At 37.3% G+C, this 17,594-nt stretch overlaps 2 protein-coding genes across 2 annotated transcripts in view; one reads left to right on the top strand and one right to left on the bottom strand.

The window, feature by feature from the left end:
* The first annotated feature begins 958 nt into the window (after nucleotides 1-958).
* LOC125278723 lies at nucleotides 959-2,716 on the top strand. The gene is made up of 2 exons (XM_048208069.1): nucleotides 959-1,096; nucleotides 2,021-2,716. The coding sequence occupies exons 1-2, from the start codon at nucleotides 1,094-1,096 to the stop codon at nucleotides 2,714-2,716; spliced, it is 699 nt and encodes a 232-aa protein (XP_048064026.1). The 5' UTR covers nucleotides 959-1,093.
* A 13,096-nt stretch (nucleotides 2,717-15,812) lies between these two features.
* Nucleotides 15,813-17,594, bottom strand: part of LOC125278874 (stonustoxin subunit beta-like) — a 4,173-nt gene continuing 2,391 nt past the window's right edge. Inside the window, exon 3 of the mRNA XM_048208270.1 lies at nucleotides 15,813-16,672. Coding sequence (XP_048064227.1) covers nucleotides 16,116-16,672 — 557 coding nt within the window. The 3' untranslated portion in view covers nucleotides 15,813-16,115. The remainder of the gene's footprint in view (nucleotides 16,673-17,594) is intronic.

Below are 17,594 nucleotides of genomic sequence, written 5' to 3'. Positions count from 1 at the left end.
TTCGTTAATTCTTAGTTTTTGCCTTGATAATAGAAAATATGAGCTAGGCATCATGTATGACAGTCAAAAATGAGATATGAGCTACAAAATGACCAGATCCTGCCATTAGCTATATAGAAGACATATCTTGTATGTATAGGGCATATATATGGATATGAAGAAGCAATACAGGAGACCTATATTTCCTGTATATGCACATATATGCACCTCAATTTTGCCTATATGTGGCATATATACACATATATGCAGTATATATACGCATATATGCAGCATATATATAGCATATATGCAGTATATATGCGCATATATGCAGCATATATATAGCATATATGCAGTATATATGCGCATATATGCAGCATATATATTATCATATATGTGCATATATGCAGCATATATGTACATATACACTGCATATAGGTTTCATATATGCGCATATATCCACATATAGGTTCTTTCCATGTGGGATCACTTCATTGATCACTATGTGCATCTCACACGGTGCTTTGGGCCATTAGTGGATCTGTGGACGTTTAGATTTGAGTCTAAGCATAGTTTTTTCAAACAGGCAATTAATGATGCTCACTGTTTTAAGAATGTACTACTCACCCTTTCCACTAAGCATCAACAGCTCATGGCATATCTTCTTGACACACAGCAATTGTTCAAGCCAAAATTGCATGTTGGTAGTGTAGATAGAGTGAAAATATCATCTTTAGATGAAAAGCTCAGGACAGTACTAGAAAAGAAGTACCCAAATGAAGATGATGTGTCTCTTGCCAAAGAAGTACATTTGTATGGGACCCAGTATGTGAGGGACATGATAGTGTCTGCGGGTGAATGCAGTGGACTGCCAGAGTTCTTTAGAATACTACACATATTGGTGGACAAGTGGTGGAAAGTGTATTTTGTCACCACAAGGTTATCATCTTGGTACATGGAACATTATCGGACTTACCAACTCATTGATAACTGTCACTCAGATTTAGAGATCCTGGATCCAGAGACTTTGAACGACTACCACCCATTGGCTGCATATCAAGTTGCTAGAACTTTGATGGTGACCCCAAGGGCTTGGCTACTGCAGTAAATTGAAATGGTAAGCACCTTTCTGTTTGTATGTTTTCATAATTTTGTCATGTGTTAATGACTTGATTTTAAGTGTTCAAGGTACAGTCATGGCCAAAAGTATTGGCATCCCTCCGGATGTGTTGGTTTTCGAGCAAAATTCACAAACTTTTGAAGGTGGTTTTATGCAATAACAAACCAGGATATTTTCAATAGCTCAACAGAACTGAAACAACAAAAATTGGTTTCCTCAAATTCAACACAAAATATCACCAAAATACTACGGGAAGTGAATACTGAATGGTCAAAAGTATTGGCACTCAAAATACCTCTCTTTTGCAGTGATACAAGCACACTTTTCATTGTTAAAATCCACAGCTAAGGTTATGGATAGTCAGACGTCAGCTGTGGTAGCATTCCTGAGTATTATAAGCCCATTTGTAAAGGATAATAAATGCGATTTTACTTGAAGAAAACCTCATACTGTCCATATAAACCAACAGAGATGTATAGTGAGTAAACTGGAGATTTTTGTCCATTAGAAATGGGCTGATATTTTTCAAGGGTGGTACCACAGCTGACGTCTGACTACCCATAACCTTAGCACTGGATTTTAACAATGAAAAGTGTGCTTTTATCACAGCAAAAGACACTTGTTGTGAAGGGTGCCAATACTTTCGACCATGCATTCACTTTCGACCATGTATTCACTTCCCGCAGTATTTTGGTGATATATTCTGTTACATTTGGGGAAACCAATTGTTGTTTCAGTTGTGTTGAGTTATTGAAAATATCCTGGTTTGGTTATTTTATCAAAAAACCTTCAAAAGTGTGCGAATTTTGCTTAAAAAACAACAATTCTTGAGTGAATTTGCGCCAATACTTTTGGCCATGAATGTATATGGCTTCAGTTTAAAGTGTCATGCAAATATCTGTTCTTCTTTTGTCCTCACAGGCTTTGTTGCTTCTGGTCCACATAAATCCCAAACTCGTCCGTAAGATTCGGCTGACCAAAGTTCCTGAAACTTTAGAGGAACTGTACAATGAACTGCGTCAAAAACTTGAACTTGTGGGTGAATTCTGTATACAGTATGAAGACTCAGACTTTGGCCAGGCAGTTTGCAACCTGATTGACATAGCAGAGTTGCCTTCAGAAAAGGCTGTCTTGCATATTCTGTGGAGCAATGAGGACATGCCATCACCACCACCTCCAACACCAACTCGGTCATCCTCCATCTCTTCCCTTGACACAGCCATCATTGGATCTCCAGACTCAATCCACAGCTTATCTTCAGTTGTGCGGACATATAGCAGGAACGTTTCACAGTGGCCCACTCCGTTCCCAGTACCACAATTCTCATATGATGTTGAACTGATACTCCGCAAGGGGAATGACACGTTTGAAATATCAGGGAAGGGTTTACATGTAACCAGAGATGTGAAAAAAGAGATTCTGGACAAGCTGGCACAAGAAATATTTTCTGTGAAAGCCTACCCTGAAAAACATGAGTTCCATTCTGTTGCCGCTGTGCTTGTCAACAAACATCTGCCTCAAAGAGCCTGGTGGTGGTACTGGATATGCGGGATGGACAACCAGCATAAAGTACAAGATGGGGAACTACAGATCAAAACTACGTCAAGCTGGATGTAATGAGGTTGGTGTCAACAGGAGATCAAGAAGGGAGGAGGCAGATGATCATGGTGTCAACAGGCGAAGAAGAGATGATGATGATGGGGATGGTGGTCCGGAGGGAAGGTTTTCCTTGAAAAAACAAAACGAGGTGAGGTCAACCATGTACCAGATCATCCTGAAAGCCACACTGAGGATGACTTGGAAGACCTGAGGTCTTCCCTGGTTGAAGCCATGAAGAAGAAAAACAAGGACATGGAGTTCATCAGACAGAAGATGGACATCACATCTAGAATGGAGATTGTAGAGATGGAGCCCATGGTCTCAGAGGTTCTAGAGAGGTGGCCCGGTCTATTTCTTGAAGAACAGGCAAAGCATCTATTTTTTTCTTGAACTTGGTGCATTTGTTTACATTTGTGTTATGTTTTTTTCATAATAGTGTATGTAGGTTCATTTGCATCATGGCTGAGAGTTTGCAGTCTTAATTATAATAATGAAATCACACTATCAGCTTGTTGTATTTGTATTGCATTTGTTTCGTTCAGATTTGTCAAGAGTTCACTCGTGTGACCACAAAGGACCTGATGGGAACATTTAAAGCTGCCCTTGAGATGTTCACCCCTTCTCTACTGAAATTGTATCGTGCCAGGAAGGGCGCCTTTAGTCGAGAGATGGAAACCCTTTTGGAAATGCTTGACAAACAGGTTGTTATATTGACTACAAGGCCTTTTCTTCAGTTTGTCCACTAATATTTAAACCATTAATCAAGAAGGAACTACCAAGCTAGCACTCTGCACTTTTGATGTAATAACTTCATTCTTTTTTTGCATCAGCTACATTGGTGAGCGAGTTCCATCTTGATTGACTATTTAATACAGTAATATTTAAAGTATACGTTCACGGTTTTGCACTTTGAGCCCCCTCTCTGGGTTGATGAAATAGAGTGTTTGACACCAGAATTTTGACTATTGGTCCCGTCTTGAGGTTTTGGCTGATTTAGAATCGGCCCTGCCATGCTTCATAATGGCTAGCTACATGCATTCACAAACCTGTCTTTAAATCAACCCTAAACGTTAGTTTTCAAAGATGTGCAACTTATTGATTGGTTAGTGGTGTTCGTTGAGTGTTCGTCAAACACTCTTTCATCCAAGATAACCCAGAAAGGGGGCACAAAGTGCAAAATAGTGAACTTATCCTTACAAGACAAAAAGAAACACTAACAAAATATAGCTGCAAGCAGCAATTCGGGGCCAAGCCCCAGAAGGGGCAGTAGCGCAATACGGAGCAGGTAGAGCAAAAACAGCAGAAATTGAATGTACATGCAAAACAGCTGGTTCAGAAGGACAGGTGGAAATGAAATGAAAATCAATAGAAGTTCAGATGAGAATGAACACAGAATGAACTAAAAACACTTGTATCTAATTCAAGAGGAATAAAGATTAGTACAATGCTTATTTGGATAAAAAAGGAATCAAAATGACTCATTACACACAATTGCATAATGACCACCCAACACGGGATTCGAACCCACAACCTCCAGGTCCAGTGTCCATTGCGCATGTCATTGCACCACTGTGCAGGTGACTGTTGACACAACTGCCGAAGTTCACTAGTTTATGTGAAAATGGACTCAAAAAGAAGAATTTTTATGAAACTGCACTGAATGTTATATTTAATAACTTTACTTTAGATCATTCTGCAGCTCATCATGCTGTAGCGCAATACAGAGCAGGAAGAAGAAAAACAGCAGAAAATGAACAAACATGAAACACCTGGTTCAGAATTATGGGCGAGAATGAACTCAGAAAGTACAGAAGCTTAGATGAAAATGAACACAGCATGAAACAAAAAGCATTTATTTCTAATCTAGAGGCAATAACGGAATCAAAACACACAATTTCATAAAACCACTCCACCCGAGATTCGAACCCACTATCTTTAGGTACAGGGCTCGTCAGGTACCTGGCTTTACACATTGAGCTACATTATGACACATGTTCAACATGTTGTGGAAGAGAACTTTTAGTGTAACAAAGAATTTACAAAAAAAACATTTCTTAGCATGCTAACCATATTAGCATGCCAAGCTAACTTAATGCTAATGAAGCTCATGGTTAACTTGATAGCTGAAGAGCCACATTAAAAAGAATGACAACTGGTTAGCATGCTAAGCAATTAGCATGCTAAGCTAACTAGCATAAGATAACAATCACAAGGAAGGTCACATTCAGAGACAAATATCTCGGGAACGGTAGCGAATATCAAAAATCCGTTCAGTCATTTCTATGCGGCTCGGTCCAAAGATCTTCTGAGCTGATTGTGGACAAAATAGGACAAAATTTGTGGGAGGAGTAGCGAAAAAACTGTTTTTCATTTATTTCAATATGGCAGACAGGTACATTTAAGGAAAATGACAAATGACACATCGTTGGAATTGGCATTAGCCAGGGAATAAAATGACATAAAGTATACACGTTTTGGAAAGTGTTTTCAAAAGTTATAAGCATTTTTGCAAAAAACATTATATCTGTGGAACAGTAGGTGGCGCTGTGTTGAAACTTCTCAGGTACCTTCGGGACCTACTAAAGGTCATACATACTAATTTTTGTGAAGATATGTCAAATAGTTTAAAAGATATTGAAATTTATGACAAAATTCAAAATGGCAGACATGCTTTTCATCCGATGTTGACAAATTCAATATCCCCGGATTCGGCATGGCCCAAGGAATCCATAGACACCAAGATCTTGATTTTCTAATAAAGTGTTCAAAAGTTATTGGCCAAAATATCCATTTTACAGATCTCATGACCTGTAGGTGGCGCTGTTCCCAAATTCGGCAAGGAACCTCAGATCATGGTCTTGATCAAGTGTACGAATTTTTGTTTTGATCGCTCAAAGTTTGGCTGAGATACAGCCTCTATAGCAATTTTGGGTAAACCTCATTAACTTCGTGACATCATAACTTTTGAACAAAGATGAATAAAAAAAAATCTGCTCAGTCATTTCTGTGCGGCTCAGACCAAAGATCACCTGATCAAAGTCTGGACAAAATTGGACAAATTTTGAAGGAGGAGTAGCGAAAAAACGGACTACTGTACTTTTCAAAATGGCCGCTACTGTAATGGGTGGAGACTTAATGTAAGAATTTGAATAGAATCAGCATGAAGAGACAAATCAGATGTACTAAATTGTATTTTTCTAGAGCAAATGGTTCAAAAGTTATAACCTTTAGAATGTTGAATTTTTGAACTGGTGGTGGCGCTATAGAGTTGGTCCTTGAGACTCCAAAATTGGTCAGATTTCTAGACATGACCATCACTACAAGTGTGCCAAATTTCATCATTTTCTCATGTTCCGTTGATAGGGCTGCCATAGACTCTCATTCGGGAGGAAGAATAATAATAATAAAAGGGAAAACGTACAATTACAATAGGGGCTACAGCCCCTTTGGGGCTTGGCCCCTAATAATAAAAGGGAAAACGTACAATTACAATAGGGGCTACAGCCCCTTTGGGGCTTGGCCCCTAATGAAAATCAATAGAAGTTCAGAGAATGAACACGGAATGAACTAAAATACTTGTATCTCATTGAAGAGGAATAAAGATTAGCACAATCCTTATTTGGATAAAAAAGGTATCAAAATGACTCATTACACACAATTGTATAAAGGAACCCCACACGAGATTTGAATCCACGACCTCCGGGTCCAAGGTCCATTTCTCATCTCATTGCACCACTGTGCAAGTGAATGTTTCCACACCTGCCGAAGTTTATTAGTTCATGTGAAAATGAACTCAAAATGAAGAATTCTTATAAAGCTGCACTTTAGATCATTCTGCAGCTCATCATGCTGTAGTGCAATACAGAGCAGGAAGAGGAAAAACAGCAGAAAATGAACAAACATGAAACAGCTGGTTCAGAATTACGGGCAAGAATGAACTCAGAATGTACATAAGCTTAGATGAAAATGAACACAGCATGAAACAAAAAGCATTTATTTCTAATCCAAGAGGCAGTAAAGGAATCAAAACACACTATTTTATAAAACCGCTCCACCTGGGATTCGAACCCACTAACTTCGGATACAGGGCTCTTCAGATAACTGGCTTTACACATTGAGCTACTTGAGGATGCACATTCAACAGACTGTGGAAGAAACCTTTTAGTCTAACAAAGAATTCACAAAAAAAGCATTACTTAGCATGCTAACCATATTAGCATGCTAAGCTAACTTAATGCTAATGAAGCTCATGGTTAACTTGATAACTGAAGAGCCACATTAAAGAGAATGACAACTGGTTAGCATGCTAAGCAATTAGCATGCTAAGCTAACTAGCATAAGACAACAAACACAAGCAAGGTCACATTCAGAGATGAATATCTTGGGAATGGTAGCGAATATCAAAAATCCATTCAGTCATTTCTGTGCGGCTCGGTCCAAAGATCACCTGAGCTGATTTTGGACAAAATTGGACAAAAATTGTAGGAGGAGTAGCGAAAAAACTGTTTTCCATTTATTTCAATATGGCGGACAGGTACATTTAAGGAAAATGACAAATGACACATCGTCGGAATCGGCATAAGCCAGGGAATAAAATGACATAAAGCATACACATTTTGGAAAGTGTTTTCAAAAGTTATAAGTGGTTTTGCAATAATCATTACATCTGTGGAACAGTAGGTGGCGCTGTGTTGAAACTTCTCAGGTACCTTCAGGACCTTCTAAAGGTCATACATACCAATTTGTGTGAAGATATGTCAAATTGTTTAAAAGTTATTGCAATTTATGACAAAATTCAAAATGGCGGACACGTGGTTCATCCGATGTTGACGAATTCGATATCCTCGGATTCGGCATGGCACAGGGAATCCATAGACACCAAGATCTTGATTTTCTAATAAAGTGTTCAAAAGTTATTGGCCAAAATAGCCATTTTTCAGATCTCATGACCTGTAGGTGGCGCTGTTCCCAAATTTGGCATGGAACCTCAGATCATGGTCTTGATCAAGTGTACCAATTTTAGTTTTGATTGCTCAAAGTTTGGCCGAGATACAGCCTCTATAGCAATTTTGGGTCAACCTCGTTAACTTCGTGACATCATAACTTTTGAACAAAGATGAATAAAAAAAATCTGTTCAGTCATTTCTGTGCGGCTCAGACCAAAGATCACCTGATCAAAGTTTGGACAAAATTGGACAAATTTTGAAGGAGGAGTAGCGAAAAAACGGAATACTGTACTTTTCAAAATGGCCACTACTGTACTGGGTGGAGACTTAATGTAAGATATTGAATGTGATCAGTATGAAGAGAGGAATCAGTTGTATTGACATTCATTTTTCTGGAACAAAGGGTTCAAAAGTTATAACCTTTACAAAAGTGAATATTTGAACTGGTGGTGGCGCTATAGACTTAGTCCTAGATACTCCAAAGTTGGTCAAATTACTTTTAATTACTATCACTACAAGCATGCCAAATTTGATAATTTTCCTTCTTATGGTTCATTGATTACCATACAGGGGGAAGAAGAATAACTACGAATTTGGACATAAAGGAATTGCATGTGATAGCTTCAGATTAGACCAGTTTTAGGCAGAATGCCTAGAACAGACACAAGTTCTGCATCTTTTCCTGCCACAGTACCTCATGCGGTCTGGGCATGTGTCACACTGAGTTTCGAACCCACGATGCAGAGCATTCGGGATCCGTGGCGTAACACATTGAGCTAATCAGCCATGCAAGTTCATCAGTATGCTAAGCAGAGGTTTCAGTGTGAGAAAGAGTTCACAAAAAAAAAAGCTTCATAGCATGTTAACCATATTAGTATGCAAAGTTATTTAATGCCAACTAAGTTTTGGTTAACCTGTTGACTGAAGACCACATTAGAAAGAATAGCAATAGTTTAGCATGCTAAGCAATTACTGTGCTAAGCTAACTAGTATAAGACAACAAACACAAGCAAGGTCACATTCAGAGATGAATATCTTGGGAATGGTAGCGAATATCAAAAATCCGTTCAGTCATTTCTGTGCGGCTCGGTCCAAAGATCATCTGAGCTGATTTTGGACAAAATTGACCAAAATTTGTGGGAGGAGTAGCGAAAAAACTGTTTTTGATTTAATTCAATATGGCAGACAGGTACATTTAAGGAAAATGACAAATGACACATCGTCGGAATCGGCATAAGCCAGGGAATAAAATGACATAAAGCATACACATTTTGGAAAGTGTTTTCAAAAGTTATAAGTGGTTTTGCAATAATCATTACATCTGTGGAACAGTAGGTGGCGCTGTGTTGAAACTTCTCAGGTACCTTCAGGACCTTCTAAAGGTCATACGTACCAATTTGTGTGAAGATATGTCAAATTGTTTAAAAGTTATTGCAATTTATGACAAAATTCAAAATGGCGGACACGTGGTTCATCCGATGTTGACGAATTCGATATCCTCGGATTCGGCATGGCACAGGGAATCCATAGACACCAAGATCTTGATTTTCTAATAAAGTGTTCAAAAGTTATTGGCCAAAATAGCCATTTTTCAGATCTCATGACCTGTAGGTGGCGCTGTTCCCAAATTTGGCATGGAACCTCAGATCATGGTCTTGATCAAGTGTACCAATTTTAGTTTCGATTGCTCAAAGTTTGGCCGAGATACAGCCTCTATAGCAATTTTGGGTCAACCTCGTTAACTTCGTGACATCATAACTTTTGAACAAAGATGAATAAAAAAAATCTGTTCGGTCATTTCTGTGCGGCTCAGACCAAAGATCACCTGATCAAAGTTTGGACAAAATTGGACAAATTTTGAAGGAGGAGAAGCGAAAAAAACAAATACTGTACTTTTCAAAATGGCCGCTACTGTAATGGGTGGAGACTTAATGTAAGAAGTTGAATAGCATCAGCATGAAGAGACGAATCAGATGAACTAAATTTAATTTTTCTATGACAAACAGTTCAAATGTTAAAACCGTTAGAATGTTGAAATTTTGAACTGGTGGTGGCGCTATAGAGTTGGTTCTAGAGACTCCAAATTTGGTCCAATCACTATTCATGAGCATCTCTACAACTGTGCCAAATTTCATCATTTTCTCATGTTCCGTTGATAGGGCTGCCATAGACTCCCATTCGGGAGGAAGAATAATAATAATAAAAGGGAAAACGTACAATTACAATAGGGGCTACAGCCCCTTCGGGGCTTGGCCCCTAACTAACAGAGCCTGCAATTATTTTATCTGCCTACATGTACAATTGTAGAGATGGGAATACAAATGGAACAAGTACAAGCACAAGTGCACATGCACAAGTACATTTCACAGAGCTAAACAAAAGTATTTGTTTGTCTTTATATTCTTCCAAAACAGACATCTGACATCACAAGTCATCGCAGACAGGCAGCTGTGGAAGGTCTTCCCATATTTCTGCGGGAGAATACTGAGAAGCTTTTCTCTAGATGCCTGGTGAGTGCAGCTTGGAAGACCTTCAGCTTTTAGTAGTGTTGTATAGCAAAGAGGCCATACACAAATAGACATCACTCTTTATTGACTAGTTTTCTACAGGACATTGTTTCAGTGGTGTTTTTGTTTTGTCAGGCAACTGATGCAGATGACAAACAGATGAAAGGCATCAAGATGGGGGTCCTCACAGTGCTTGATGATGATAACGACGCAGTCATTAATATTGCCCTTGTGTTGGAGGAAACCATTGTCCTGAAAGACATCCCAGACACCCCGACTGCCCTTGCGTATCTTTTTGGCTTGCTTTATGCCCTCAACATGAAGTTCCCAAAAGACATCAGGTATACCTTTGAAACTATCCAGCACATTTTCATGGAAATGTCAACCAATTGCTCACAGCGTGTCCAGAGCTTCAAGACCAAGCTGTTAAACCAGTGATTCATTTTCCATGGGGAAGATTTATTTTATAATGTCTGTTCATTTATGTTTGGATATTTTGTAAGTCTACACATAGACCACCTTATAGTTTTTATATTGTTCCTTTATTTTGACTAAAAACAAATCTTTTATTTATTTGTTATTTTTAGCTGTCATATAACTGTCACGAGACTATTGATTGTTTCTCAGTAGAAGCAAGCTTTGTTTCAGCATTGCCGTTATAGTCTGCATCTTTGCTGGTGTGGCAAGTGTCCATGGGGAAGATTTCTTTTATCATGTCTGTTCATTTATTATGTTTGTATATTTTGTAAGTCTTAACATAGACCACCTTAGTTTTTATGTTGTTCCATATGATTTCCCCAATTTATCGACTTATGTGCCTTATTTGCTCTGTACACAAGTGCTATATTTGAATTTGTTTTTAAATTTAAAAACAAATGTTTTATGTGTATCTGTCATATTACTGTCAAGAGACTACGGTATTGATTGTTCATTAGAAGCAAGCTGTGTTTCACCATTACTGTTATAGCCTGCATGTTTGCATTTTTGGCTAATTTCAAAGTTCAGAAAGTTCAGATAATTTGGCTTTTTCAGCTGGGGATTCAGACAATTCTGTTCTTAGGCACTATACAACTGTTTATCGGTAATCTTTGTCAATATTGCATTATTTGTAAGGTCTCAACAAGAGTCGGAAAGTAAAAAATAAAACTGCCCATATTATAGTACTGAAACCTGATGTATCTGCTTTGGGCATAAGATTACATTGTGGAATTGTAAAGCTGTTTGTGCCAAAGTCGTTCAAATAAACATGCATAAATTAACTGGTTTACTGTCAGTGGATGATTTAATGTGGGGGGGTAATTTAAACTCAAAATAGTAAGTTATTACAGGGGATGGTAATCTGAACTCAAAATAGTAAGCTTTTACAGACTTGAAAGTTCTAGTAACTTGAATTTAAAAAACTTAGTTGTCAGAACTTGAAAAACTTAGCTGACGCAACTTAATAATTGTAGTTCTTCAAAACTTAAAAAATTAAGTTGATATCTTCAACTCAAAAATTCTGTGCAGTCGGTTGCCTTGAAAATTTGAGTTTTTTTACAGTGTTGGTGTTTCAGAGGATAAGGATGAAAATGTGCATCTGCAGCCCATCAAGGTCTGCCAAACTGTTTTCCTGAAGAATCAGGGCATCTCTCGGAAGTGATTGACATCACACATCGACTGGACAAGAAGAGAACAGCTGATTCCCATCCACGACACATTATTCTTCAGTTTACATCGCCAATGATGAGAAATGAAATGTGAAAGTGGGTGAAGACTTTTGTCTGTGTCCAAGATAATGGATTTCTCTTCAAGAAGACTTCTCTAAAGCTGATGGAGAGAGACACTCCAAGCTGTGGCCGTTTGTGAAACAGACACGGGATGCTGGGAAATGGCTTTCTTCACGGGAGCTCCAACATTTATTCAAGGAGAAGGAGAAATCAAGATATGAATCTGTTTGGTTTTAATCTCCTTTTCTCTGGACAGCTGATGGTTCTCAAGACTCCAGAAGACTCTCTTTAGACTCCAGACCCTTCAGTAATGTTTTATTTAAGTTGAGTTTTGCTCGAGCTGCTGGTAGAAGCACATAGAGTTTGTAACATGAAGTCTTCACAGAACTTGTCTTGTGTTGTTGTTGTTGTAAGTGATGAGGCTCGACAAAATGACATACTTTGTTCTTGTTTATATTCTGAACACTAATCTGTTCTGGACTATTTGTTTTGTGTCTTTATCACTTGTTTCACTTAATACCAGGGGACTGAGAGACGTTAAAAGAAAAGCTTTATTTTTATTCATGAAACAGTTTAAACACTTTTACTGAAAATGCATTTTCGCACCCTTTTGGTCATTTTTTTTTATGTTTACTTAGTAAGAATGATTTAGTTTTTATGTTGGTTGATATTTATGTGTACAAGCTTAATGCAGAGAATGACAAATGTTTTGAGTCTTTAGAAACAGTATATTATTGTAGTTTGGGAAGTTTCCACAGCCGTTCTTACTGGTGGGGGATTTTAATATTACTTTAAATGACACGGTTGATCGATGGACTCATAAGCATCTGCATTCATCCAATAATACTTTGAAAACATATGCAAAAATATGATTTGGTTGATTCACCCTAGTCAGAATACATATACCTGGAGCACCAAAAACACTCAAATAGTGTGTGAAATGACGTCTCTTTCTCTGGTGTCTTCTGATAGACTCTCATCTGACGAAAAATTGAGACTGACTGATCTGCATTACAAATAATTAGATGGAATAATTACTTCAATGGGCTCACTGTTTCTGTCTAAAATAAATACATTATGTTAGCTAACTGTTATTTGCTGAAATACATTACACACAGTCACCACTGATAACAGATCACTCTAAACTGTGATGTAGACACATGCATTTTCTGTAAAGCTGCTTTGAAACGATATGTATTGTGAAAACCGCTATACAAATAAATGTGAATTAAACTGAATTGAATGAGATCTACAAACAAAAAGCAGAAGGGCCTTTGTCAGGTCAAGAGTTAAGAGATTGGAAAAAGGTCAACAAAATCCCTCATATTTCTTCAATCTTGAAAGACAGTGTTGTAAACGTAACATAATCCACCAAATGAACATTAATGTTCTCGTCACTGATGATTATCAAGCTCTCTCTCACTTTTCTCATCACTTTTATTCTCATCTTTATAAATCCAGCTAATGCACTGGCTCTGATACTTCCTTTCTGGATTCCCTAAAACATGTAAATTCAATTAGTGCAATAGAAATAGACTGATGTGAATAAGATTTACTCTTAGAAGAAGTAGATGATGCTATAAAACTCAAGTGTAACAAGTCACCATGGCAATGATGGCATTGCAGCAAAACATTTTTCTCATTGACAAAATGTGTTTGTTGAACAGAAGGTGTTTCATGTTCCTCATGAAAGTGCATGACGGACCTCACAGCTACAGACAGAGAGCAGTTCATGTGGAGCAGCTGTTTGTTTGAAGGAATGAAGCTGTTATAACTGTGTGTGTTACAGTTCCTGCATTACCCGTCCTCACAGTTTCATAGTTTACAGAAGCACTTCTGATGGAGGAGACTTGAATTTCTCATGACATATATATGAGGACAGTACTGTACACATACAGTAGACGTGAGTTATTGCTGCTGAATAAATAAGGGCTTTATTATCCTAATATAGGGGATGATGGATGGATTATACATGTGATGATCAATATAATGTTCAGCATGATCTTGATTGCTGACCACAGAGATTCTAGATGATCAATATCTTTATACACCAGAAAAAGTAAATGCTCAAGTATGTAAACCTGAGTAGTATTTGTGTATTAGCGTACAGGTGTGTTGTAAATATCATTTCATGTTTTGAATTTAAATGTGAACATTTGCAAAGGCTGTCACTGGGATTGAATGAGCTGAAACTGTTTTCATTAGTCTAAAGTCATGTGACTGTGTGTGCATTTAATCCCAAATTATTAAACCAGATTTTCCGCAGTCTTGGAAAACTTGAATATATGAGGAAACTCATATCAAAATCAAAAGTTTGATTTTTAGATCTGGAAATTAATAACATCTTAAAACACTGGGCATTTGTATAATTAATATATATACAATATAAAAAATATATATATATTCTCTTTTAAATCCTCATCCTCAATACTTATCCAGTAATTAAAAGAGTGAGAATCCTGATGAACATTCAGCTCACAGAAATGCAATTGATCTTATAATAATTATTTCAGTTTCGGATCTTATTTTAATCTATTGACACTCCTAGTGTTTGTAAAATATAAACCACACTCTGTCATTACTGTGATGCCACGACTAAAGACGCCTGTGTGAATGTGTTCAGCTGTTAATAAATAACACAAGAAAATATCTAGAATAAACTAGTCAACATCACTAATCACTGTTGGACAATCTATACAACTCAAAATCTACTTTCCAGAAGAAAAAAAGATCAAATAAAGAACAAATCACAACTCAGAACACAAATATTACAATTCTGTAATCACTGTCCATCACATTTTTAATGCTGTCAAATGTCAACATTATCACTAACTAATCAACTAATGTTGAACTTCAGTTTTTTAAAACTAAAGCCACACAGCACACGTTACACTGACATTATCTACAAAACAAAGCCTGACTGGAGTCTGTATGTGAAGAGATTCATTCAGCAATATAATATTTACCAAATATGACACTCATATATCCAAAGCACCTTCAGCTAGTCCAATATGATCATAGAGAAGAAACTCTGCAGCCCAACGTGAATTAATGTCAAATCAGATATTTTACACTATATTCACCAATTATGAACTAATTCCGTAAACAAGAACCAACAGTTTTATACTGACAAAAACTTTAATGACAGTTGACAACAATAATTTGACAAATCATATTTAGAACTTAAAAAATACTTAAAAGTTTCAAAAGTAAAAACAGTTGTTAGATATTATTTATACTTAGTGCAAATAGAGTCAGATATTATTTACACCTCAAGTGTATTGTAGTATATTATAAAACAGTCACCAATAATAACAACACATTCAGTGTATGTGATTATATTTATGGAGTGTTTATTTACACTGACTCCGCCCACCAGTGTCCGATTGAGCCGGACAAAATTACAAAAGAAACCTGTCTGATAACAGGATCAGTGATGTGGAGAATAAGACGGGTCGAGTGAGCTTCTGATATGAACAACCTGAGCTCAAATCCACCTGTATCTGTAACTCTTCTCCTTTTCCCATCGCATATCAGCTCGGAAAGGCGTTTACTTTAAGTAAAGATAAAATAAAGGGCCTAATTGGTATTTAATAGTTGGAATAAAGTGTTTATCAGGTAGGGTTAGGAATAGGTGTAGGGGAGGTAAAGTACAGTAATGTCCCAATAAGGCAGCATCCTTTTATGATTACAGAGATATTTTAGCTGAGGAACAGAGACTCCTGTCATATAAAGCTGTTGTGCTCATGGAGAAGAGATGCTGATGAAGATCTTCTAGTGATCAAGGCAGCAGATTGAGCTCTGAAGCTCCTAAAAGACTGGAATTACACTGTGATAAACTGTTCAGCAGAAATACTCTGAGTATGTACCATCACCTGATCTGCAGAATTCATTTAGTGAATCGCTGATAAATCAGAGCAGAAAAAAAAGCACACTATCAGGAGATGTGATTTATTCTGACTGAATTCAGCCTGTGTTCTCATCACATTCATGATTATTCATACTGTCATCAGTTCACATTAATCATTCATAAACCGATTCATGATTAAATCAATCATAAATGTACAGTTATTACATCTGATGATCAGCTTACAATGAAAATATTAAAGAAACTTCATTATATTTTTTTACATACAGATTAATGTGTCTAATCTAGATTTCTATCCTCCACATAATAAAATACATTAATTAAAAATTAATAAAACTAATTATGTGAGATTTGATGACTGTGTGTGCATGTGGATGTTAGAAAGAAGATTTACAAGTGTGTGTGTGTCTGTTGTTTAATTTGACAAAGAGACACTGAAGGATCATAATAAACCTTAAATCCAGCATAGAGGGGTTCAGTGAATGTGGTGATGAATGTGTGTAAGTGTGTGAGTGTGTGTGTGCGAGAGACTCTGTAGAAGGACAGAGTGCCGGCCGACACGTCCACATACACTCCTGCTCTATGAGAGGATGAACGGACGACAGGTACAACCGTCCTGTTATTATCGTGCCAGACAGTGAATCCAGCATCAGAGCAGATCAGACTCCAGGATTTGTGATTGTATCCAAACATACAGTCATCCCTCCCTCCTTTCCTGCTGATTCCTTTATATGCCACTGATATATAAGCACTTCCTCTCCATTCAGCCTCCCAGTAACAGCGTCCAGTCAGACTCTCTCTACACAGAACCTGAGGATACTCATCAAATCTTTCTGGATGATCAGGATACAACTGATGTTCTTTCACACGCGTCACTTTCCTGTTCTCCTCAGACAGAATGAGACGAGTGTTTGCTGTGTTTGGATCCAGTGTGAGATCACAGGCATCTGAACACAAGAAGAGAGAAACATCTATAACAGAGGTATTAAATTAAAGGTCCAAGTGGTCCGTTCTCTATATTTCCTTCCCAGTGGAGGTCCGGACAATACTTTTTTGGAACAGTCAGACATGCCCATCGGGGAAGCCACAGTACTTTATAAAAGAAAACGCTCAAAATAGTCATCAAAGATGAGAATCTTGGGCACCGAGAGCCAAAGCAGTGATGTCTAAGAATTTTTACCAATATTTCCTGTTTTACATTAAAGCGACTCTGAAAATATTAACGCAAAACTGTTTTCAAGCAGGTAATTACGTGTCTGTGTAGCCTAGAAAATAGTTGTTCATCCATGTACAACATTTTATAACTTGTGGCTTATGGTATTAATGTTTGCAGCTGTTGATTTGCCAGATGTTAAAAATTTTTATGATCTTTTGTTGTTGTTGTCAGCAGCTGTTTGTTTAGAAGGATATTTACTTTTTATTTACAAAAAAAATAAAAATATTTCTCCCAAATGGATATGAATATAAAAAGGTACGATCAGGGGCCCGTTTCAATAAGGAGGTTCAACCAAATTTGAGTTAAAACTTAAACTCTGAGTTGACTTACTCTGAGATGGGAAACTCTTGAGTTTTCAGTTTAAGAACAGTTAGTTCAATCGACTCTGAGTTAAGCGCTATGAAACGACTATGAAAAGACATGATCAATGGAGCTCCGAAATTATGATTCACCATGGCAACAGCACCAGACAAAATGCGTACACATACTTCTGAGTCAATACAAGTTAAATTCTTAATAACTGTTATAATATCAGAGGTGAAAACTGGCAGAAGTTATTGAACTCATTTTAGTTTTCATGGTATCCCAACGAAGATGGTGAAATATATACAATAGAGATAATCTTGGCAGAAATCAATAGATCTTTCGTATTT

The sequence above is a fragment of the Megalobrama amblycephala genome, linkage group LG11 (genome assembly GCF_018812025.1).
Source record: "Megalobrama amblycephala isolate DHTTF-2021 linkage group LG11, ASM1881202v1, whole genome shotgun sequence".
NCBI classification, from domain to species: Eukaryota; Metazoa; Chordata; class Actinopteri; order Cypriniformes; family Xenocyprididae; genus Megalobrama; species Megalobrama amblycephala.
Note: the sequence above shows the minus strand (reverse complement) of the source record. Positions and strands in the feature narration are given on the sequence as shown.